The 21,696-nt window shown below is 38.7% G+C and overlaps 2 protein-coding genes across 2 annotated transcripts in view; one reads left to right on the forward strand and one right to left on the reverse strand.

The window, feature by feature from the left end:
* Window positions 1–415: 415 nt before the first annotated feature.
* Window positions 416–15,566, reverse strand: unc45a (unc-45 myosin chaperone A). Its single transcript, XM_026919615.3, has 19 exons — window positions 15,375–15,566; window positions 14,788–14,989; window positions 13,238–13,413; window positions 11,920–12,009; window positions 11,639–11,806; window positions 11,336–11,504; window positions 10,157–10,327; window positions 9,799–9,970; window positions 9,241–9,541; window positions 7,952–8,046; window positions 7,397–7,538; window positions 6,759–6,899; window positions 6,525–6,652; window positions 6,274–6,340; window positions 6,038–6,151; window positions 5,430–5,545; window positions 5,177–5,294; window positions 4,892–5,047; window positions 416–1,946 (listed from the first exon to the last, which is right to left on the reverse strand). Exons 2-19 carry the CDS (start codon window positions 14,987–14,989, stop codon window positions 1,662–1,664), a joined length of 2,811 nt encoding a protein of 936 aa, XP_026775416.2. The 5' UTR covers window positions 15,375–15,566; the 3' UTR covers window positions 416–1,661.
* A 4,390-nt stretch (window positions 15,567–19,956) lies between these two features.
* Window positions 19,957–21,696, forward strand: part of man2a2 (mannosidase, alpha, class 2A, member 2) — a 23,365-nt gene continuing 21,625 nt past the window's right edge. Inside the window, exons 1-2 of the mRNA XM_053237072.1 lie at window positions 19,957–20,115; window positions 21,494–21,696. The exon at window positions 21,494–21,696 is cut by the window's right edge and continues 1,173 nt beyond it. The gene's annotated coding sequence lies outside the window, so the exon portion shown is untranslated. The remainder of the gene's footprint in view (window positions 20,116–21,493) is intronic.

Genomic DNA, 21,696 nt, shown 5'->3' on the forward strand with positions numbered 1-21,696 from the left:
TGTTACATTAAGCAGTGTTGCCTATAGCTTGCAATAGCCTATTTCAGATGCACCTGTTAATTCCCGGCATTTTAATCATAAGCACATTACATGCATGCGTAATAGCTTGTGCCTTTACTGTTTGTATTTTAAAAAATATTTGGCACAATTAGCAGAGAGAACATAAACCGAAGAAACATTTCATAAATCCTCCAGTATTGTTGGAAAACCAGAGACCTGGCAACAATAAGAGATTTCCGGTCCTTCCTTACGTCATTCCAACTGCGCCTCCTATTGGTCCAACAAATCTAGCTTGTCAGGTGGTTTTACTCAAGCAATATGACACGTGCAGTAAAGTACTTTCAAAAGGTAACCAGGATGTCTGCTTTAGGTATAGAATATATTTATTAAAAAAAAAAAAAAGAATGGCGCAATCTTCACACGCTACCAAACGTTTATTTATTTTTAGTTATACTGTGGTCCATCGATATTATATAAAAGCTGCAATATATAAAACCCATTCAAAAGGCAATGAACGCGAACGGTAATAGTGTAGCCTGGGTAAAGGTCATTACAACCATAAGATGGTCAATGTCGTGGTTCGTTTGTTCATGACTTCATCATTGTTAAATGCTGTAACTTTGATGTATTTATGCCGAACCACTGCATGACAAGTAATATAATGGTTCACTGGAATGCAGAAGGACAGTAAAACTCAGAAGGAAAACAAATCAAAAACAAACAAAAAATCATCAGTGCAAGTAAATGGTAGTGAATTAAATATTTGGTCTCTATATTTGTACTGTCTTTCAGTGTGAAGACCCTGCTGTAAAATCCAGCCCCATCTGGCCAACTACTAGCGGCAATAAACACAGGCCCAGGTCCTCAAGCTGGTTTTCACTCATTCATCCATTCATTCATTCCTCCATTTCTCTTTATCCTGGTCAGGTTGGCAGTGGATCCGGAGTATATCCTGGAAACACTGGGTGTGAAGCAGGAATACACCCTGCACATCCATCGTTTGCACAGCACCTTGCACGCACACATTCACACCTACGGCCACTTTAAAATCCCCAATGCATTTAACAGCATGTTTTTGGGAGGATGGAGTAAACCAGAGGAAACCTACGCAGCCACAGGGAGAACATGTGAAACTCCAAACAGACAGTAGCCCAAGCTCTGGATTCAACCAGGGGCCATGCTACCCACAGTGTTATTTTCTTTAAAATAACTACAATATTGCATTAATAGCAGTAATTCAGAAAATGTTACCAGCACTTAGCAGCTAGCAAAGATGGTCTTCTAGCTTGGCCTGTATTTTGGCAGCTGGTAGCTGCTCAGACTAAGATAGATTTTTCAGCAGGGGATAAATACACCACTAAGAAACAGGTGGTTGCAACTCTGCTGAAATGACATTGTTTTTATCTCATCATAAATCAAGGATTAAAATGGGCTATTAAATAAGTATGTCTGGTGCAAAGAACATCCATCTCTTCCCTGCTGTCCATTCTTATTTCAGTCCTGATACCTGTTAACAAGTCTTCTGTTTGAGTGTGCATCCACTAGCAGAACTCTAAAGACATAAATGTTTACTATAATCACATATTACATTTGAAAATAAGGTATGCAAACTTAGAATTAAGACTTGTAGTGAGCTTCCTGTGTATGGATAATCAGTCCAATCACGGTTCAGATTTTCCACTGCTTTTGCCATCGTTGCTCCTGATAAGGCCGTACTCCAGAGCTAAGTCTAAGCAGCGCTGGGCTGCTCTAGTGACAGGAGCCTTGTTAGCTTCAGTTGCTTTAGCCAGGACAGAGAGGATCTCCAGGGCCTCACTCTCCATTAGTTTTTCAGCTAGACTCCTCTCTGCCTGCATCAGGTTCAGTGTGATGACCACACCACGGTGACACAGATCCTGACTGTCACTCAGCAGCAGAGCCTGCAGGATCTCCAACCAGTGACTGGTCTAAAGTGAAGAACAGACATGAAGAGAATTAATGAACTTTAGCTTGTTAAGTAAAGGATTTCTACAGGCCACTGGATATGAAACTGGCAAAATGTCTCAAACTGTACTTACAGTATGTGAGTAGGGTAATAGCATAACTAAATATATCATCATAAGTCATAGGAAGTAAAAGTTCATAGACTAAAACTTAGAAAGTGCATTTAAAATATCTATTGCACAACTTAAACATAATAATCTGCAACCATTAAATATAAAAATTGCTTATTAAACATATCTCTTAACACCAAATAAACTAATAAACTGGCATAGCAGTATGGCTTCTACACCTTTACCACTATTATACTCTCATTATAAATGCCATGATCTATGAATATGCATGGTAGAAATCCTCACCTGTCTCCTCTTTCCCTCCCACTACACTGATCATGCTATGCTATAACGTATGGCATGGGTCGTCAACTGACAGACTGCAGTACAGATGCAGACCCAGCACAGTATTTCAGCAGCCTGGACCGAATGCTCAAAGTACTACAGCAGAACTGATCAATTTCAGTTTAAAAACTCCCTGTTTTTAAAACTCGAACCATCACAGCTTCTATAGCAGACCCTCTGCTGTGGCCAATCACATGCATTCATGTAAATGATTTACCTGAAGGCAACTCATGAGAAAGGAAACATAGATAGACAGTTCATGGTGCGAGTGAAAAGCACGAGTGATGTGACGTGGCAGTGCAACAAAACCTCACATTGATAATTCATATTTAAATTGTTGACATATCAGAATGGTGACTTCAGTTATTAACATATTATTAATATTGTTACTAGATGTCTATGTGACCACTAGTAAACTAGCTCACATTGGTCACATGTAGACATGAGACTTCAGTAACCTGTTATCTCGTTCAGTACCATCATTATCTCTAACCTGTAGTTACAGTGGATATAAAAAGTCTACACCCCCCTGTTAAAATGGCAGGATTTTGTGAAGTTGAAGAATGACACTAAGATAAATCATGTTGGATCTTTTATCACCTTAATGTGAAATTGCAAAGTACACAAAGTGAAAAACAATCAGAAACCTTTTTAGGGAAAAAGGAAAAATTTACAATAACCTAGTTGCATAAGTGTGCACACCCCTAATCTAATACTTTTGGGTAAGAGTCTATCAGCATGGCACATCTTGACTTAGCAATAATTTCCCATTCTTTCTTGCAAAAACATTCTAAATCCATCAGATTGTAAGGGCATCTCCTGTGTACAGCCCGCTTCAGGTCAACCCACAGATTTTTAGTTGGATTCAGGTCTGGGCTCTGGCTAGGTCATTCAAAAACATTGCTCTTCTTTTGGTCAAGCCATTCCTTTGTTGATCTGCATGTATGGTTTGGGTCACTGTTGTACTGAAAGGTGAAATTCCTTTTCATTTTCAGTTTACTTGCAGACACCTGAAGGTTTTGCACTAAAATCGACTGGTATTTGTAGCTATTCATGATTCCTATCTCAGGGAGTTTTTCCTTGCCACCGTCGCCCTGCTTGCTCATCAGAGACGGCACACACACACACTTCACTTTACTTTTGTTTGTGTAAAGCTGCTTTGAGACAATGACCTTTGTAAAAAGCGCTATACAAATAAAAATGAATTGAATTGAATTGAATTCCCTCCACCTTCATAAAAGCCCCAGTTCTGGCTGAAGAAAAGCAGCCCTTAAACATGATGCTGCCACCACCATGCTATACTGTGGGTATGGTGTTCTTTTGGTGATGTGCTTTTTTTTTTTTGCATCAAACATATCTTTTGGAATTATGGAATTATTATACCTTCTGGAATTGGACTCATCAGACTATAACACATTTTGCCACATGGGTTGGGGTGATTTAGTTGAGCTTGGATGTTTTTTGTGAGAAAAGGCCTCCGTTTAGCCACCATACTCCATAGCCCAGACATGAAGAATATGAGAGATAGTTGTCACATGCAGAGTATTACATCAGTACTTCTCAGACATTGGCAGCCTCCCTGGTAAGATTTTGTCTTGTCCTTTTATAAATTTTGAAGGGATGTCCTGTTCTTGTTGATGTCGCTGTGGTTCTCCATTTTCTCTATTTGTAGACAATTGCCTATACAGTATTCCATGGTACATCTAATGTTTTGGAAATTCTTTTATAACCCTCTCCTGATCGATACCTTTCAACTCTAGTGAGATACCATACAGGCTTTGGCAGCTCTTTGTGGACCATTGCTTTAGCAGTCAGATGAAACCAAGAAGATGTGAAGAAAATCCTACAGAAACAGCTGGTCTTTTATTTGGGGTTAATCAGAATAACTTCACTGATGACAGCTGTAGGATAATTACTTTTGAACATGAGATTGAATGTGATTGGTTCATTCTGAACACAGCCACATCCCCAATTATAAAAGGGTATGCACACTTATGCAACCAGGTTATTGTAACTTTTTTATTTTTCCAATTTTTCTCTCACTTAATTTTTATATGTTGTAATGTCATACTGAGGGCTGGAAAGGTTCTGACATAACTTATCTTGGTTTCATTTTACATCACAAAAAAAACCCAGCCATTTTAAAAGGGGTGTGTAGACTTTTTATATCCATTGTAGTTTTCAGGGTACCACATCATCCTCTAATAATTTGCATATGGGACATGATAGGTTCAAAGCCATCTACATTTAGGTACAGGAGTCTATTCTGTGACAACACAAACTGTACTCATATATAACAAAAAGTCCACAAAATATTAAACAAATATTTTTAAATGGAAAAAAGTTAATGTGTCAACAAATTTATGTAACCAAAATAAAGGTACTTTAAGAACAAATCCTAAATTATCCTTTTGTGTTTGTCCTAAATTTATCCTAAATTTTGGGCTGTTCAGTATATTTCAACTGCAAAACTTATAGACAGCTTTGCAGACCAATAAACTGAAACAACTTACTGTGCTGGGGATCCGTGCACACAGCTCTGGCATTTCCCCAGAGAGCACTGCCAGGGTTCCTGCAGCAGCCTTCCTCAGTCTCTCATCATCTTCACCACTGTACAGTACCAAGAGTTTCAATCGGTCGCTGTCTGTGGCCAGGTAAAGTTTCTGCACCTGAGGAATCAGGCAAACATGAAATCACACACTTCAACATAAAAGGAGGATACTAATACAGAAAAATGAGAAAGCAGATTTGAGATTTGAAGACCACACTGTTTAATTCTACTGTAAACTGAGAAATACCTCAGGGCTTAAGATCAAGTTACACATGCACTCAGTGGCTGCTGCTCGCACCAGGTCATGCTCCTCAAACATGTAGCCCTCCACTTTAGGCACAGCTTTCTCCTTAATAATCTTCTGTCTGTAAACCAAAACAGGTTTAGATTTATTAACTCTTTCTCTTTCAGCTATATTTAGAATGAATTCTTTTAACCCATGATTGTAAGATTACAATCCTCATGGCCTGTCAGTGCGTTCATATATCTGTTGAACTAACCGGAGTCTGTCACTAATGCCAGCTAGGTTAGTGAGGGCCATCAGAGCCTCAAAGTTCTGCAGCAGAGAGCAATCCAGGGCCAAGAGATTCACAAGTGGACGCACCACCTCATAAACCTGTACACACAAACAGCAATCACTAAAATGCGTCAAAGATTACAGTTCTAGTAATGTTTCCATCCAAATAAATAAACCAAACAAAACATAAGCGACAAATTAAATTATTGCAAAAATGCATTTGAAAAATAGTACTGATCAAGTTCCAATCCTTTAATTCTTTTGTTTCAGCTAACGGCCATATGTTGAGTTATGTGCAGACAAAGCCAAAAAGAAGTGGCACGAAAATGGTAATTCATCAGTTACATAGAAGTTACATTTGAATTTATTGAAAATGTGTTATTTATTCTGAAAATACACATCTAATTCAGTTAATGCGTTATATAATCACACCATTAAAACTGTTTTAGTAGTCTAAATAATATATTTAATACAATGATTTTATAAATTTATAAAAATGCATTATATAATTTTTAACGAGCATTGGAAGCCACACAGACAAGGAAAAAAGTATAGCGAGGCTGGGGTCAGAATAATGCATCTTTGTCTTACCCTCTCCCCAGGAAAGGCAATCTCAGGGTTTGAGGTGATGGTGATTTTGGCCAGTGCTTGTGCAGCTTTGATTTTACCTACATCTGTGCTTTCTGATGCCAGTGGTAACAATGCCTGCATGATGGTAAAAATGTTTTGATCAATATGTAAATAAATATGAATAATATGAATGGTACTGTGTAGTAATTTTAGAAGGACTTCAGCATGTTGGTTTTGCTTGGGGTGGGAGATCTTACTTTTCCTCCACCCTGTGCCACTACCATGCCCCGGTCTTCCTGGCGTTCCACGAGAGCCAGGAACACCCTGACAAAGAGGAAAAGAGACAGATGTTATCAGGATAGGCTAAAGAGAGTGCTGTGTGAGAGACAAATGAACTGCTTTCATAGGTGTATCTGAGCACTGTATCTGAGCTACATGTGCTACATATTATCTGTGCTTTTTAATCAAATAATAATGGTAAGTAAATATTCAGTATAAAGACACACACCTGGAAATACATTCTCTGCATGTATCAGTGAGAGCAGGACTTTCCTGTTTAACCATGCACACCAAAGCTGAAACCACCCCAGCCTCCAAAAGCTTGACCAAACGCTTCTCCACAAAAGACTGAGCATCCTGCAGACCAAGACAACCATCATTATCGATTTCTCATTTGGGTTCCTAAATGATAAAGATTACTGATGTAGTTGTATTGGGATAATGTGTTGCCGTATGCTGATACCTTTGGATGCGCCTCTGGTATATGCTGTTTGGCATATTTGGCCAGTTCTACCAACTGAGGATCTGGCTTCTCGATGTCATAACTATTGGTGCAGTTTACCAACGTAGATCCAATGGCAAACAATACTGTTTTGTCTTCAGACTACAGTGAGTGAGAGAGAATGAATGTGTGTGGCAGAGAATGTGCTGAGAAGTTATAAAGGCTTTATATATCATATAACATTGCCCTTTCAATGATGAACAGGTGCCTGGCAAAATGTGTATAAAAACAGATGGCCTACGGTCAGAAATTTTATACCCACAGAGTATGTGTACCAGATAAAACTGCAGCTCAGAGTTTATAGGTATTACACCGAGTTGCTAGTTTATTAGATACACCACCTGCTCAGTTTTTCACATGGTGTTTTATATGCTGTGTGTATAAACCATAATAAAACATCTTGTATATAATCACTTTGGTCACATAGCCACACTTTCGTTAAGTGCCTTCACATGGAAATATTCACAAAGCATTAGTGCCAGCTGGCATACAACAGACAACCCTTTGTGCCCTTATGAATTCAGGGCCATCTTCCCTTACACAATACAAATCTTGTCTTTGACTGAATTTGTCTGTTGTTTTGCAAGTTTTGCATTTACCTTAGCCAGCTGAAACATGGCCTGAAGAGCGTTCTTATCTTCCACCAAATCTTCCTTCACATCAGCATCAAAGGTGAGGTAGGCCAGGCCTTCGACAGCCCAGCGCCGAGAGGTTGCAGGAAGAGAATCATTGCATAGCCACCTGCCAAAATAACACAAATTAGAGAAGAGTATGGAGCTAATTATCTATTGTATGCACTTCCATCTTTATGCATAATTTAATGAGTATTATATTAATGATAAAATGTAGTGCTCATTCATGGTCTGTACTCTTTATCAAATTGCTCATATCCAAATAAAGCATCTATGGAAGAACTGCCAACATAAGAATTACTGTAACTGGAAACAGTCATAACCAACATGACTCAAATGAGGTCAAAACTCCTTCCACCTCTTCCACTCCTACTCAAGCTGAGCTATATTGCTGATTGTGCACTCATGCCTATTCACTTTGATTTCCTGGAAAATATTTCAATATTGCAAAATATTTCAAAATTTCAGGCTCTCTATGCCTGTTCTTATCTGTTGTGATATGCCAGAAAATGAGAAACATACTTCCTGCACTGTTTGGCGAGTTTGAGAGTTGACCCCTCTGCGAACTGCTTCATGCTGAAATCTGTACCACCGGCTGAGCCAAGTTTACACAGTCCCTGTAAAAACATCACACAGTTTCCATATTCAAAACCAAGCAGTGAACCAGTGTACTTGGTGTCAGATTACATTTAGGTACTCTATTAACAACTTCATGTACATTGGTTTGATAACTTGTATATATACACAGTTCCCTTTGAAAGTATTGGAACGGCAAGGCCAATTCACTTGTTTATGCTATACACTTAAGATATTTGGTTTTGAGATCAAAAGATGATTATGAGACTATAGATTAGAATTTCAACTTTTTTTTTCTGATATTTACATCTAGATGTGTTAAACAACTTAGAACATGGCACCTTTGCAGCCCACCCAATTTTTAAGTGAGCAAACGTACAAGAACAGCAAGCCTTAAAGTTAATGAAAGTAAATAACACTTAATATTTATGTTCATATCCCTTGCTTGCAATAACTGCATCAAGCCAGCAACCCAGTGGCATCACCAAACTGTTGCATTCTTCTTTTGCTTTTCCAGGCTTGTACCGCAGCTTCTTTCAATTTTGTTTGTTTCGGGCACTTCTCCTACTATCATGAGTTATATCATCAATAAAGATTAATGAGCCCATTCCAGAAGCAGTCATGCAAGCCCAAGCCATGACACTACCTCCACCGTGCTTGACCGATGAGCTCATATGTTTTGGATGAGCAGATTCTTTTCTTCTCCACACTTTGGCCTTTCTATCACTTCAGCAGAGGTTAACTTTGGTTTCACAACTTTTCTGGCTCATATTTCTTTGCGAATTCCAGTCTGGCCTTCCAATTCTTACTGCTGATTAGTGGTTTGCATCTTGTGGTATGGCCGCTATATTTCCACTCTCAAAGTCTTCTTCGAATATTCCTTTTATGTATTAATTTAATTTTGATAAACTATTCTGGGGTTGACTATATGCATACACTTTGCCTTACCCCAAATGTAGTAACTTATCCAAGACACGTTTGGCATCTGAAGTTTGTTCTAATGCTGAGGGTGAAATTTTACTTTAGAGGTGATTCAAACAATAATACAAATCCAATCTGATTTGTATATTTAAATTATTAATAGGGATTAATAGGGATTTACTGTCTTATATGAACCGTTTATGTAAAAACATGCAGTCCGCACAATGCTAAACTGGAGCTTACCTTACTTGTTTTTTTTTTATTATTATTATTATATTAAGAAACCATAACCCACCAATGTGGTGAATACTCACCACAAGAGCTCGGACCCGTATCTGTTCATTTTCACTCTTCTTATAAAGGTCCTTCAGCAGTGCCACTCCGTTTGCTGTGATGAAGGACGCTCTCTTGGCCTTGCCCGCAGCATGAATGAGTGCCTCTACTGCTACCTGCTGATGGGTGACATTCTCAGATGCACACAAAGAAATGACAGCATCCATCATGCCTGACATCTCCAATGTACGGTTGCCCACATCACTGGGACCCTGCAGCAACACTGACACCGTCTGTATTGCACGCAGTTTGCTTCCCAAGCCTGGGCCCCCAAAATGGTACCTGCACAGAAAATACATTGCTAAAGACTTACCTCTTCATAAAGTACTTAGCACTTACAAAAAATAAAAAAATAAAAAATTGTCTGAGCACTTGTCTATTTCCTCCCCAACAGAGTTTTGGACTGATGGTATTCCTAGTTTGTAACCTAGTGAGCCAATATCAGAATGTATTTTTGAAAGACTTCAAAGCACTATTGTAAGTTGCTCTGGATACGGGCGTCTGCCAAATGCCATAAACGTAAATGTAAATGTACTCACTGAATATACTCCTCACACAACTTGTTGAAGTTTTCTCTCTCTTTGTCACTCTTCAGATCATCATATAACTTATTAAGCAGGACAGAGCAGTTCATAGGAGTACTGTCAGTGAGAGGTGGCCCATCTGTTATCTCAGGAACAGTCCCTGCCACTTCCAGAATTTTTTTCAGTCCTGTGGGGAAGACAATTGGGAATAGATATACAAGATACTCTGCTATCATGCTTGGGAGCATATCTCAAAAATGTTTTCTGATAACAGTGATTCTGATAACAGATGAAAGACACTGCACTGATTTGCACATGCCGTCCTCTGCCACAGGTTGGCTAAATGTAAACAAGATGTTGTGTGCCTCCTAACCTTGATCAATGACCCACAGGCTGAGTGAGTTGTTTGGGTTTTTCTGAGATTTCCGGGGCACCTGTTTGACCAGGAGGTTGATAGCGCTGTCACGTCCAGGTCCAGACACGTTCGATGCAGGTAGCATGTCAATAAGATGGCGCAGCATGGAACGTAGCTCACGGGATGGCTCTATCTCACAGAAGCAGATTAAAAAAATTTCTACATAGGCACCCACTCATATACTGTATGTTGTTGATGATACTGCAGAATAAACGTGAGTTTAAGAAGATAAAGGGGAAATCCATTATATATCACTAGAAAGCCCAACACCAGGCACAGGTCAGTATCTCGTTGTTTTATGTCACACATGCCAAGATATAAAATGTGAGAATGTTTGAAGTATAAAGAAAAACAACGCATAGCATTTTTGGCCAAGATTTAAAATGTAGGATAATAATAACTGCACATATAACTGAAGAAGAATCTTTGTTTTGCTTGTTATTAGATAGTATCATGAACGACAAGAATAATTTTAGAATAAAAATAGATAGATCAGGCAAAAACAAATGCACTATAATATGTATAAAATATTAACATGCTTAAATATGCACTTCTTAAATGAAACCAAGCTTAAAGGAACACTCCAGCATTTTTCCCTCTAAACTATCTCTAAACGCACTCTAATTCTATCTACTACATATGTAGCATGTGTGATTATCAAGCACAAGAATATCAACATAACTCATTGCTACTGAGAAAACAATGGAAACCCATTTCCTCAAAACTAATAAACACTTTCGTAAGCATGCATTTTTGTAGAATGCTTTAAAAAAGTGCCTCAATTTCCGCCTGATCACGTGTGGATACCACATGACATTTGAGGGTTAAGTTTCTATAATTACGTTTTCTTTTATTGCTTTAGTGTTGGAAAGCTGGATAAAATTACATATGAACAGCTTAAGAACAGCCTACTGTTTAAACAGACATTTAAGAGATTGTCTTATTATAATGTCGACCTGTATTGTAAGAGTGTAAAGGTAGTAGTTTTGTATTCATGTTACATAGTCACATATTTTAAAAGTTTATTGAATGAGAAAATGGTTTCTACAGACAGGATGGAATAATTTGGAAAAACACTGGCTTATAAGAGGAATATTTAATTATTATGCATATCTAGTGCTCGTTCAGGATCCTCACCTGGCAGTACAGCCTCATCCTTTCCTCTGAATTCCTTATTCATACCCTGGGTGAGAGCCTCAAACATGACCTGAAGCAGGTGACAGGCCGAAAGAGACACAGCCGAAACCGCAGAGCCCATGACGCCACACAGCCTGTCCATGCCCAATTCATTCACAATGGCCACTGTCTGCAAGCAAAGAGGGATTTGCATAAGCAACATCTGCACTCCTGTCCTTATTTACAAGTCATCTTGGGCATGAACAGATCTGAATGAAGTAATGTGAAGTTGCCAGCTATGGCAAGTTTCACCAAGCACCTCACCCTGGACTGATGCCCTGTGCACAGGCCAACCAGAGTTCTAAGCGCTGAGAGGACAATGTCCTCCTGCTGAGATTCCAGTAATTTCTGAAGGAGCTTCACACCATCATTCCTGAAGATTTGCTCTGCTCCAGCATCTTCACGTGAGATCACCACAAGATTCTGAGCAGCCTGGGCAGGCAAAACAGAATTTTGAACCATGGGAGTCAAGGTAATGTCAACCTGTATGATAAATGACTTATGAGTGACAAATAATAATTATATATAATTATAGATATGAGAACCTTCTGTCTGTCTGAGGCCTGTGCAGAATTGTCCAAGAGGAGTTTGAACATCTGCTGAACGCGGGAGTCTGTGGAAGAGAGCTGCACAGCCTAGAGGAATGAAAGCACATGTAAACAGTGTTAGAACCATGTGACCAAGCCTTAAACAGTGAAGAAAGCCAGTTACAAAGGACTGTTTGTAGGCTATTTGTTTATGCTATAGTGCATGTACAGCTATATTAATATTACATCAACTTTCTGTGTTTTGCCCTTTCAATTATTTATGTCAGTGCTACTCTCCCAGATCCCATCCCAAACACACTGAGGTGGCAGTTCAGGTATGTAATTAGTGACTGTAGTCCATCTGTTGATATGCACAGTTGAAAATCTCCTTTCTAAGCCACCAATCAATGGGAAAGACTTCCCTTTCTTTGATGGGGTAGATGGGGCAGAAAGGCTACAGTCAATAATCATGCACAAAGTATGGTATGGGAGGTTTACCTATTAAAATGTCAAATGAGCAAGGAATAAAACATGACAGTGCATGCATGTTATAGGAAAATAATTAACGACTGGTGGTGTAATGCTGGTACCACCCTGAAGTTGAATATTTTCTTATAATAGCACATCCCAGTGTGTTTTACTCCTCTTACACCATGGAATTTTGACAACAATTACAATTTATAATTCACTCATGAATGACACATCATAACCTTTATTAAATTATAGTTACATTTATGTTGTGAAACTTCCTCAGAACAAGTTAGTTCCTGTCATCACAGTCATGCCCTCACTTTCTCACAAAAAAATACAGCTTGTTACCGAGAAACCACAAAGTCCTTAGACTTTCTTGTGGCAGAACACTTAAACGAATGTCTTGGGAACACTTAGCGAAATTATGCTTAACGCTGACTGTTACAAAGCACTGAAACTGGAGACTCCTTCCAATTACAGTCAAATTAAAATTTCCTTACAGAAACTTCACCATAACAATGAAGAAACTTTTTTTCTTTGTTAAATAACAAAACATTTTTTAATCTGTTTATTATTAGGTTTAGATTATGCAGAGCATTCGCCCTACATGTCCCTGTGAATCAGTTGTTACTATAGAAACGATAACATAATAGCCTTCACTACACTCAGACCTGCTTTTATAAAAAATAATTTAAAAATGTATGTTCTGAGTAATCAGCATCATTGTGGTATAAGTGCAGATAAAAGACAGGTGTACCTAATAAACTGGAAATTCAGTGTATATATGCAAAAGGGACCAATCCTTGGTAAATATTACAGTTAGCAACAAGCCCAGTATGTGTAGTATGAATATAAATGATCTCACCTTCTGCTGGATTTCAGCACTGAGTTGCCTGAGCAACTCTTGAAATGCTTTATTCTTGGGCTCCAGCTGTGCACATTTCTGCGAATCGACGAAGGCCTGATCCAGCTGTCCGAGCTTATGCAAGGCCTGTGCACGCCGGAACCGAGCCTTGATGTCACCTGGGTCTGTCTCGAGTGCTGGTCAAAAACATACTACTAGTTTAGGCTCACAGCTTTCAGAACTAGGAGGAGCAAGTACTGTTATATCATTTTTGTTTGTAAATTTGCTTTGGAATCAATCTGTGATTATTCTACTTGACTGTGTGTCATGGCAATTGTGCTCGTGCACTGCTTTAGTGCAGTGATTATGTTAGAGATGTGTAACATTGATTCTGAAGGATATAAAGTGATTCTATTGATCTAATGTCTGCATCCATCATATATGACTGAGCTGACAGCCCTGTTGTCCTGCAAATCTAACTCATATGCCAGTTGGCCTTGCTGGTGACATCTCTTCTTAATAAAAATAAAGTGTGGCCACTACTTATTAACACGTGGTAACTTGGTGCCACGGATGGCTGCCTTGGTCTGGAGCTCCCTGGACCTATACTCATCCAGAGTGAAGAAATGGGGAGGTAAAATCATTTCAGACACCTCTCACCCAGGCCACAATCTCAATGTACTGTTGCCCTCTGGCCGGCGCCTCAGTGCACTGACCACTAGAACAACCAGGCACAAGAACAGCTTTTTCCCCACAAGCCATTTCCCTCATAAATAGTTAACTACTTCTAGGTCCTTCTTAGTGTATTACCTCTCTGTGGATACATTTTTTTGTGCAATATGTAAATTCATTCTTTACTATACTACCTGTACACATATCCTTAATGCTTCAGCCATTGCCTTCACCTTGCACATAGCTGTATTATATCTGTACATATATCTATTCCATTTAAGCCTATTGTGTCTATTGTACAGTGTTAGATATTCGCTCATATTATTATTATTTGTAAATTCTATTATTATATATCTTGGCATCTTATTGGTATGTGTGTTCTGGAAGCTTCATACCAAGTCAAATTCCTTGTGTGTGAGCACACTTGGCAATAAAAGCTCACTCTGATTCTGATTCTGACGTGGTAACTTGTAACTAATGAGTGGCCATACTTAGTAAGGCATGGGAACAAGATAATTAAGTGTGGCCACAGCTTAAAAAAAGCATGATCATTGTGTTGTGCCCACAAAACAAAGACCACATGTGGTATCAGGGGCTACACAGAGAATAAGCTTTTCTGTAGAAATAAAGAATGAACTGATTTCTATCTTGAAATTAATTGTGCTGATATGTTGGAATCACTTGCAATGAGACATGGCGTAATTCTTAAACAGAAACCCCTAATTCACATACTTAATGCACATGGACTCAGACGTAGACAGTACATAGACTTGGCAGAATTGGCCACAACTAAATGATCTCATTCCCGTGCATTAATAAGCTGTGGCCAGGCATTATTTTCATTAAGAAGTGATGTCACTAGTGGGGCTCTGTATGTTTTTGCCTGTAGACTGGTGTACCTTTGCTGGCGTCCGCCTTGGCCTTGTTGTAGTCGTTCAGTTTGAGGTAGCAGGCACATCGGTTTCGGTACAGCACTGCGCTCTCAGATTCACTCTCACTCAGCTTTAGAGCTTCGGTGTAGCAGCTCAGAGCTCCCTGCACATCACCACTTTTAAACAGGTTGTTTCCCTCTTCTTTCAGAGCTAAGGAGTCTTGAGTCATCTATAAGAGGGAAAAACAGGGCACAGCATTCACTAGTCAAGTAGTTTTTATAAAGCTGGGGTACAAGTATAACAGTCTGCCTAAATTTTCAGAAAAGAAAGTAGGCCTGATAAACTGCACCTTTTCTTCTGTACCTGTAGCGCCAATCTTTCTCTAATGAAAAGGAATTACATTACATTTAAAACTCAACCAATAGTACAGTTTGGTACCCTTAAGGACTGGCTGTGTCTTCCTTTTGCATTGCTATGATATATGATGAAATATTGTCATATAAAGCAATATCCAAATAGGCACTGGTCACCAGTTTATACACTGTTACTGTAAATAACGGTGCATGTTAACGTGGTTCCTTGTTAAGTGTGTGTAATGCATTCATTCACCTTACCTTTCTCTGCGTTTGTGTGCTGCTTTACACAGTCTTACATGCAGCAGTCTCCCACCCTGAGCCCAGTTTAAACCACCAAATAATCACCAATTTATCTCTTCATAACTTAGCCCAACTATTCCTTATGTTGTCGGTCTTCTGGAGTATTCCGTGATGTTTTCTGTTTTTCCTACCCGCATTGCTACAAACACCATATTTTGCGCCAGAATTGGCTGCAAGTGACGAGTAAGCTAACTAGTAACCAATCATCATACAGAAATCTGAAGAGATTAGCCAATGGGGATGTAGAAGGCGGGACTGTATGAATATGGGTGGGAAATTGTTACTTCCTGGATTCCTTCCGAGGGTGCACGTTGATGACGTTTTGCTTCAGACCCGCCCTCTTTTTCCTCTATAATATTACCATAAAAGGCGGAGCGCACATGCAGTTTGTAGGAACTCTGAGCTGTATGCAGAGAATGTCCAGCAACCAGAACTGTGTCTTGATAAGGAAAGTATACAGTGAATGCTGGTTAAAGGCTGAGATTTATACATGGTCCTCGTAGAATGGAAATAAAAGTGTCAGTTTTATTTGCACACACAGAGGAGTACAGCATACACTTATTACGAAATGATAAACCAACAAAATATTTAATAAAGAAAAATTAGATTTTACAGATGTCCTCCTTGTATCACAACTAATAAAAATGTTCAACAAGTGTATATTAAGACAACAGTGAAAGAATAACTGAAAATAATGACCTGAAGATTTCTCAGTTTTAATCAATCAGCAGGTATTGATTAATTTTCCACATCTGCATGCCTGGACACTAGTGCAATGCAAATCCAGGTTTATCTTAATGTGCTCGTCCCAATATGTTATTGTTTCTATAGTAACAACTTACATAGGTACTTGTATTTAAAAAAAATGTGTAGAGATATTTATTTCACATTTTTAGAAGCAGTCTCCAGTGTCAGTGCTTTGTAACAGTTTAAGGTAAAGCTAGCCCTTTACGTTTTCTTTTCTGATATGGGATCACTATTGATCACTATTTAAAGTGATCCTTCTGCAGTGTATCATCTATTACTTTGGAGACAGAGGTCTGAGAGATCTTGAGTCCCATTTCTAATTTGGTGATTGTTGGTGCATGATGAAACATGGACTAGGTAGCATAATTGTGTCCCTGGGCTACTGCTATCAGACAGCTGAAACATTTGTTTATACAAGCCCAGGCAAAATAATACTTACTTCCCTGGCTGAATCAATAGAAACAGCATTCTCAGTGTATCATTCTGACCCACTTGCAACACAGAACTGGGTCGATAAGACAGACTTTATTAATTCCTTCTTACTTACAAAAGCAAGTTATGTCCCCAAATGATAAAATGAGAGCTTCCTTAATGGCTCTAGAATATTCCTCCATACAGTGTATTTAGATAGGTGCTCGCATGGACTGTATCTGTAGCAGCAGAGAGATAAATCTAATGCAAAAACTTAGTTTCTCCATAATTTATCATTTTATGTGCTTAGTCGATCTCTTTTAGGCAATATATTCTGCACATACACTAAACTAGTGTAAAAGTACAGTTCCCAAATGTGTTGTTAAATCTTTGCCACAGGCATGATCATTTATTTTTGTGATGACTGTAAATTTTTCAAGGAATGGATTAGGATAAAATAATAAAAAGCCAGTACACTAAAATCAATACATTACTAGTCACGAGTTCCGCAAGGGTCTGCAGCAAGTTTGAATGAAAATGCAGACAAGATGCTTTTCTTTATCCAACAATTTTTCCTGCTTTCACCTAACCAGGGGCAGGGTTTAAACTGGGTGGGAGTGCATAGGAGCAGGGCTGAAACATCTCTGGTTTATGAGAACAGCACAAGCTTTTAACTTTGGTAACTGAATTTGAAATTTAAATTACTTCATATCATAATAGTGATAATGATAATGATGATGTAATTCAGTTTCACTCTATTTTATATAGAAGTGCTTTCATTTCAGAAGTATAAAATTTGTTCATTCCATCAAGGTAGTTAACTGCTGTATTTATACATTTATACATTTGATCATTCATTAATTTCTCTATTAGTACGCTCTTTATCCTGGTCAGGGTCATGGTGGATCCAAACCTATCCTGGGATCACAAGGGATGAGGAACGAATACAGCTTGGATAGGATGGCATCCCATCGCAGGGCACCATGCACACATATTCACACACTTATTCACACCTTGGGGCAATTTACCAAAGCCAGTCCAACTAGTGGCATGTTTTGGGAGGTGGGAGGAAACCAGAGGAAACACATGTGAACATAGTGAGAATATGATCAGAAACTCCACACAGGCAATAAACTAAGCTCAGAATCTGAGGAACCTGGAGCTGTGAGACAACAATACTACCCACTGTGCCACCCTACATTTAATTATTAATGCAAGATTTGGTCATTTTGATAGTTTTACTGCTTTACTGTGTCTTTGCCAGGAAACAATAAGAAGATATTTTTATTTCAACTTGATGCTATACTGAAAATGTAGTTCCAGCCACCTAATTGTTACAGTGTAATTAAACCCATAAGGTGAAAACTTGTTTAATGACATGTCCATATCATCAGCGTCGAGAATATACTGTATAATAGTGCAGAGATTGAACAGTATTGTTCCCAAGTGGACTTATGAAAGAAGTAGGACTCCTCTACCTCCTAATTTAACCCCAGACTATGACACTATGTTCATCTGTTTTCAGAGTAGCATTTGGGATAGGTTACAATTTGCCTCCATTCTCACTATTCCCATTATATTTTCTTTTATCTCTGGTCTTTCTGTTGTTAACCTGAGTTTTTTTCCCCCTAAGCCAATGTAAATACTTTCCATTGGGTAAATCTTTTTACCAGAGGCCAAAAAAAAAGTTATTTCTGCCTGGTTTGGGGGTGCCCGTGTTCAGCACTGAATTTATTTGTGATGCCACATTCCACAGTAGTGGTTAATAGCTCATATGAATGTAGACACTCTACAGGGCTTTAAGAATTTGCAGGTTTTCATAAGTATTTCTTTATTTTTTTTACCTAGCCTACTAGGTTTGAATGTTATAATTTTATTGTGGCAGTTGTATACAAATGTTTTACTATCAAAAAAGCTTTAATTGCACTGTCTGAGCAATTTAATTGTATCTCTGTACCAGTGTTATTGTGGAGAGGTCTGAATTGTTTGCCCAGCAGGGGGCTCACACCCCTCCCTTTTCCCTTTTCTTCATCCTGTTCACCAGCACAGTCACTATACTTCACACACAGAAACCCAACAGACTTGCGGCAATAAAATAATTCATTTGTTTATGCTAATTGAAAATGTCTGACAAGTCGATTTCCATTCTAGAAGGCAAAGCCAGTGTACTGCGAGAAAGGGTTAAAAATCCTAGTGCTTTTTTTTTCTTTCTCAGACACATTTTACTAAGGCCTATGCAAAATCCCTGCTACAGCTCTTGAATGTGTTTTCCATAACCAATTCTGTTATTGTTGTTGGTGTCGTTGGTTTGTTTTGTTTCACTGTTCGTGAGTGTATGTGTTGGAAATTGGTGTTTATATGTGTCTAACTCTTTAGGACAAAATTAAACTTAGGTGCAAATGAGTGTGTGCTTGCTGCCCTGCAATGGACTATCCTCCCATTTAGGGTGAATTGTCTTGCTCCCAGCGTTCCCAGGATAGGCTCCACCACCATCCCTGATCAGGACAGAGCAGTTACTGAAGATAAATAAATGAAGATGTTAATTTGTTGCAGTGTTGCAAAATGTTGCACAAATACCGCACAAAGTCTGTAAAGTTTCAGTGTAGGCTTATGTTAAAAATGACCATGAGAATGTTTTCTTGCTCTTTTTAAACACTGATGTTATTTTATTTAAACTCTATTAGGAATCTACTGCAGCATCCGTGAGAATGTGCAAACTAAGAATTTCATTGTACAAGATAGCTTGTGCATATTGGTGGAAAATACATGACTAACTTTACTTTGTTACTATTCAAGTATTGTTTTTGGTGTATTTATACTTTATGTGAGTGCTATTGAAATTGAATACTTACTTCTTATTCCTTAATTCATTATTTAGACCTTCAAAATACTTGTTATATATCTAGTAGGTCTTTTCTTCTCTCATGCAGCTCATGACTGCATACTGTACATCAACAGAATGGGCTCCTGTGCATTTTATTTACATTTCACTTTAACCATCTAATTATTCATCAGTGTAGAAAATAATATCATGACCTACTTAATTTCAGTGCTAAGTATCAGTTAAAAACATTAACTTTTTTATTACTAGATAGGTTTAAATGTAGCAAATCTTTTTGCTGGATATGTCCACTTTTATTTGAGTTACCTGAGTTTTGACACATTATCCACACTTCACTCAGGTACAGATTCTCAGTACTTCATATAAGCTCACTACATAAAGTGTGACATGAAAATGATCGCCCAGTAGTTTTACTGTATCACAAGACACTGCGCCCGGTTTGAGGCTCAACTGCTGATTCTATCCAATCCCACAGCGCCTCGTCATCCCATAATGCCTTTCGTAATTTGCGCGATGACGCGCTCGCGCATGCGCAGTATATAACTCCACCGGACGACGAGATTACGGTTGAGGGCTGCTCGTACTTGGATTGCACAGACTATTAAACACCTGATTCTGTTATTCGCTGGTATTTGTGGCTGTATCGGTGTGGGAAAACGTGTGGCCATGACAACAATGGCTCATGACAGCTAACAGCAGGTAAGGTTAGCTGTGCTGGCTTCCAGAGTGCTCGAGCAGTGTGAAATAGGAAGGAAGTGAGCGCTGTTGAAGCTGTGTTCATTAGCCAGCTAGCAGGCGGCGGCGGTGGTGTGCTGGAGGTATCTACCTGACGCTCACTCGATACCAGGCTGTGCTGTGATGACGGGATGTCGAAAAGTCAGCTGTAGTGTGCTAAGAAGGGACATTTTGAATTAACGGAGATGTTTGGCTGTACTTCTGATACCAGAAATTTGGTATATATCTATCTAGATATGTGTTATTTTTTTATCGACCTCAGTAATAGTTGAATCTTCGTTGTCTTGTGTAAAGCAGGATACAGGACCGTCACTTAGTTACATTTCAGAAATAAACAAACTGACCAAAGTCAGACGCTGCAGCCGGTAATTACCCTTAGCTACCTGCTGTCCAAGGTCAGTGTAAACTAGACGTCTTTTTAAAAACTTTGTTTTTAAACTATGTTTAACTGCCTTTGTTAATATTTCATTGTTCAGTTGAATACATAATCCTGTTTGGAAAGTGGGTGAGTACTGCGTAATGAATTTTTTAAAACTATGATGAGTATGCAGTATATAAAAGTGGGTAAATATTCGATCTGCATACATTGTGCGGCCTATGTTAGTCATGACCAAGTAAACATGCACACAGTGCTGTCATTAATGTTGTGTGATATGCCATAAACATCATATCACACAACTTCTATATTCTCATGGTGTGTGATATGTACCACATTTTTTAATTTTAATAAACAAGTTTGTCTGTGTGGAGTTTTGCTTGTTCTTCTAGTTGGCTTTACTCCAGGTTTCTGTTTTCCTGCTTCAGAAACATGCCAGTAGGTGGATTGGCAACTCGTAAACTGCCATTAGGTGTGAGAGAGTGTGTGAATGTATGTGTGCATGGTGCCCTGCGATGGACTGTCGTCATATACGAGTTATATTCTACTGCTTTGCACTCAGTGTTTCCGGGGAAGGCTTCGAATCCACTGAAACCCTGACCAGGATAAAGTGGTTACGGAAGATGAATGAATAAATCCGTTTAAAGTTGGAGCAGCACAGAATAAAAGAACAGCAGTGGCAATGCCATCCTCTATTTTGAAAAGAGGAACAAGAAATAAAGTTCCACTCAGCTGCTTGTTAATTTGAGAAACAAATGAGTTGATCAAAGCTGTAGGAGTAGAAGATGTAAAAAAAAAAAAAAAAGTCAACAATAGTGTCAAACAATATGCTCATATTACCCACTCTTGAACCACATTTTGCAAAATTTTATTGGCTAATTGTGTCCTTAAACCTCTGGAGATAACTACATAATGTATTAGAGAGGAAAGCAACAGGAAGCTCACTTGCAGCTTTTGTTTTCACAGGTGTTTCCCCTGCTATGAGGGTTCCTGATGTCTGAGCTGGAGCGTGACAGTTTAGCATCATGGAGGAGAGAACTCTGGATTAATTTGCCCAAAGAGACTGATTTAAGTCAGGCTGACAGCAATTTAGATTTATAATTATAGATGCTTTAGAATCTGACCCATACTGCCCCTTCAGTTTTACGTAGCTGGCCAGAGAGATATTT

The sequence above is a fragment of the Pangasianodon hypophthalmus genome, chromosome 9 (assembly GCF_027358585.1).
Source record: "Pangasianodon hypophthalmus isolate fPanHyp1 chromosome 9, fPanHyp1.pri, whole genome shotgun sequence".
Classification (NCBI taxonomy): domain Eukaryota; kingdom Metazoa; phylum Chordata; class Actinopteri; order Siluriformes; family Pangasiidae; genus Pangasianodon; species Pangasianodon hypophthalmus.